This window comes from Perkinsus marinus, assembly GCF_000006405.1.
Source record: "Perkinsus marinus ATCC 50983 genomic scaffold scf_1104296929610, whole genome shotgun sequence".
Classification (NCBI taxonomy): Eukaryota; Perkinsozoa; order Perkinsida; family Perkinsidae; genus Perkinsus; species Perkinsus marinus.
The window spans coordinates 1-1,462 of NW_003216402.1; the positions used below are offsets into that span (position 1 = coordinate 1).

General features: G+C 48.8%; 1 protein-coding gene across 1 annotated transcript; it reads right to left on the minus strand.

Moving 5' to 3' along the window:
• Positions 1-440: 440 nt before the first annotated feature.
• Pmar_PMAR003086 (multidrug resistance pump, putative) lies at positions 441-1,073 on the minus strand (the record flags this gene model as incomplete). The annotated part of the gene is made up of 4 exons (XM_002787255.1): positions 441-510; positions 556-674; positions 778-907; positions 970-1,073. The coding sequence occupies 4 exons, from the start codon at positions 1,071-1,073 to the stop codon at positions 441-443; spliced, it is 423 nt and encodes a 140-aa protein (XP_002787301.1).
• Positions 1,074-1,462: the final 389 nt, after the last annotated feature.

The following is a 1,462-nucleotide window of genomic DNA, read 5'->3' on the forward strand; positions in this document are numbered from 1 at the left end:
TCCCACAGGTTGTGGAGACTCTCAGGAGTCCAACCGTGAGCGTGGGTCTCGGGGTGCCAGATAGCTGCATAGAGCTCAAGAAGGATGAACCGCCCCCATTGAGTGCAGTCATGGGCAATACCAACACCATATGCACCGAAGTGGAACTGAGACGCTTAATCGAGGATGTCTCAAGAGGAGCTGTTGAAGGAGATACTTGAATAGGAAGAGCCAACAGAAGAGGGCATGTCCACAGCCTGTGATGGCATTGACGTAGAGAGGGGCTTCCGGCAGTCTGTGCGACCTGTCAACAAGAGTTGTGATATTATGTCCGTCAGCGCGGTGATAACCTCAAGAAGCTGCACATGGCGTTGTACATAAAAAAGGGCCAGAGACCCCAGTTCATGCCACGGACGTAACTGACAATTGAGCCGTCGGAGATGACAGGGTTGAATAGTGCCTCACTCCGCCGCAAGCTTAGACGTGAGAGGGTCCTGGTTCATCCAAAGGAGGATAGGTTCAGTGTAGAACCTGAGAGGTAGTTTCGTGGCGCGTGACGGATATGAAGTGTATTACATGATTATGAAGCAAGGAACGAAGGCGATAGTGCCGACAATACGTGCACGATTGAAGTAGATGAGGCCGAGATGAGGATTCCCAGCACCAACTGCCTGACTGACCAGAGTGTCTAGAACCTATGGGCACAGTGTCCGCTGTGAGGAATATAAGACGCTCCACTGAGTATTGAACCAGGGTCGGCTCGTGGAGAAACACACAGTCCACCATCCGGTTACTTACAGACATGAGTCCAACTCCAATACTAAATCCGAACACGTTCTGGATAACTGATCCGAGACCAATCGCGCCAAGCATATGGGAATCATTGGTGGCCGATACAAAGAAGATGGTAATAACGAATATAGAGTACCTGTGATGAATAACTCCATACCATTCCTTCCACGAATCACAAATGAAGGCCCTTAATCCTACATGACGAGGAAGCTGATCATGTTAGGAATGGCCAGCTGCATTATCTGTACAAATGGCGACTTCTTATTCGCCTTCTCAAGGCGACTTTCACCAGACGCGGTCATTGGAACAACTTCAATCGTCAAACTAAGGCCAAACATATCTCGAGGTTCCCCACATGAGATACGAAGTAGGTCAGGTTATACTCCCCACTCTACCATTCATCTTCATATGCATCACACCCTACATTGCCTTTAATCCTGATACTAACCGTCGTGTGGAATGCTCCTTACCTGCTCAATTACAACGTAGACCAATATACCGATAAGCACGGCGTCTGGGTGCTACGGAACAGGTTCAGGACCTGTGGCCCGTTCAGTAGGCTAGGTTGATAGCGTTCCCAAGAACACTCTCTTGAGCCCGTTCTTAGTCCCGCTAAATAAACACGTCGTGAGAAATTTCCTAGGCTTGAACTCCAGGAAAGTTTAATAGTAACCTTTCTCGATCGAATACC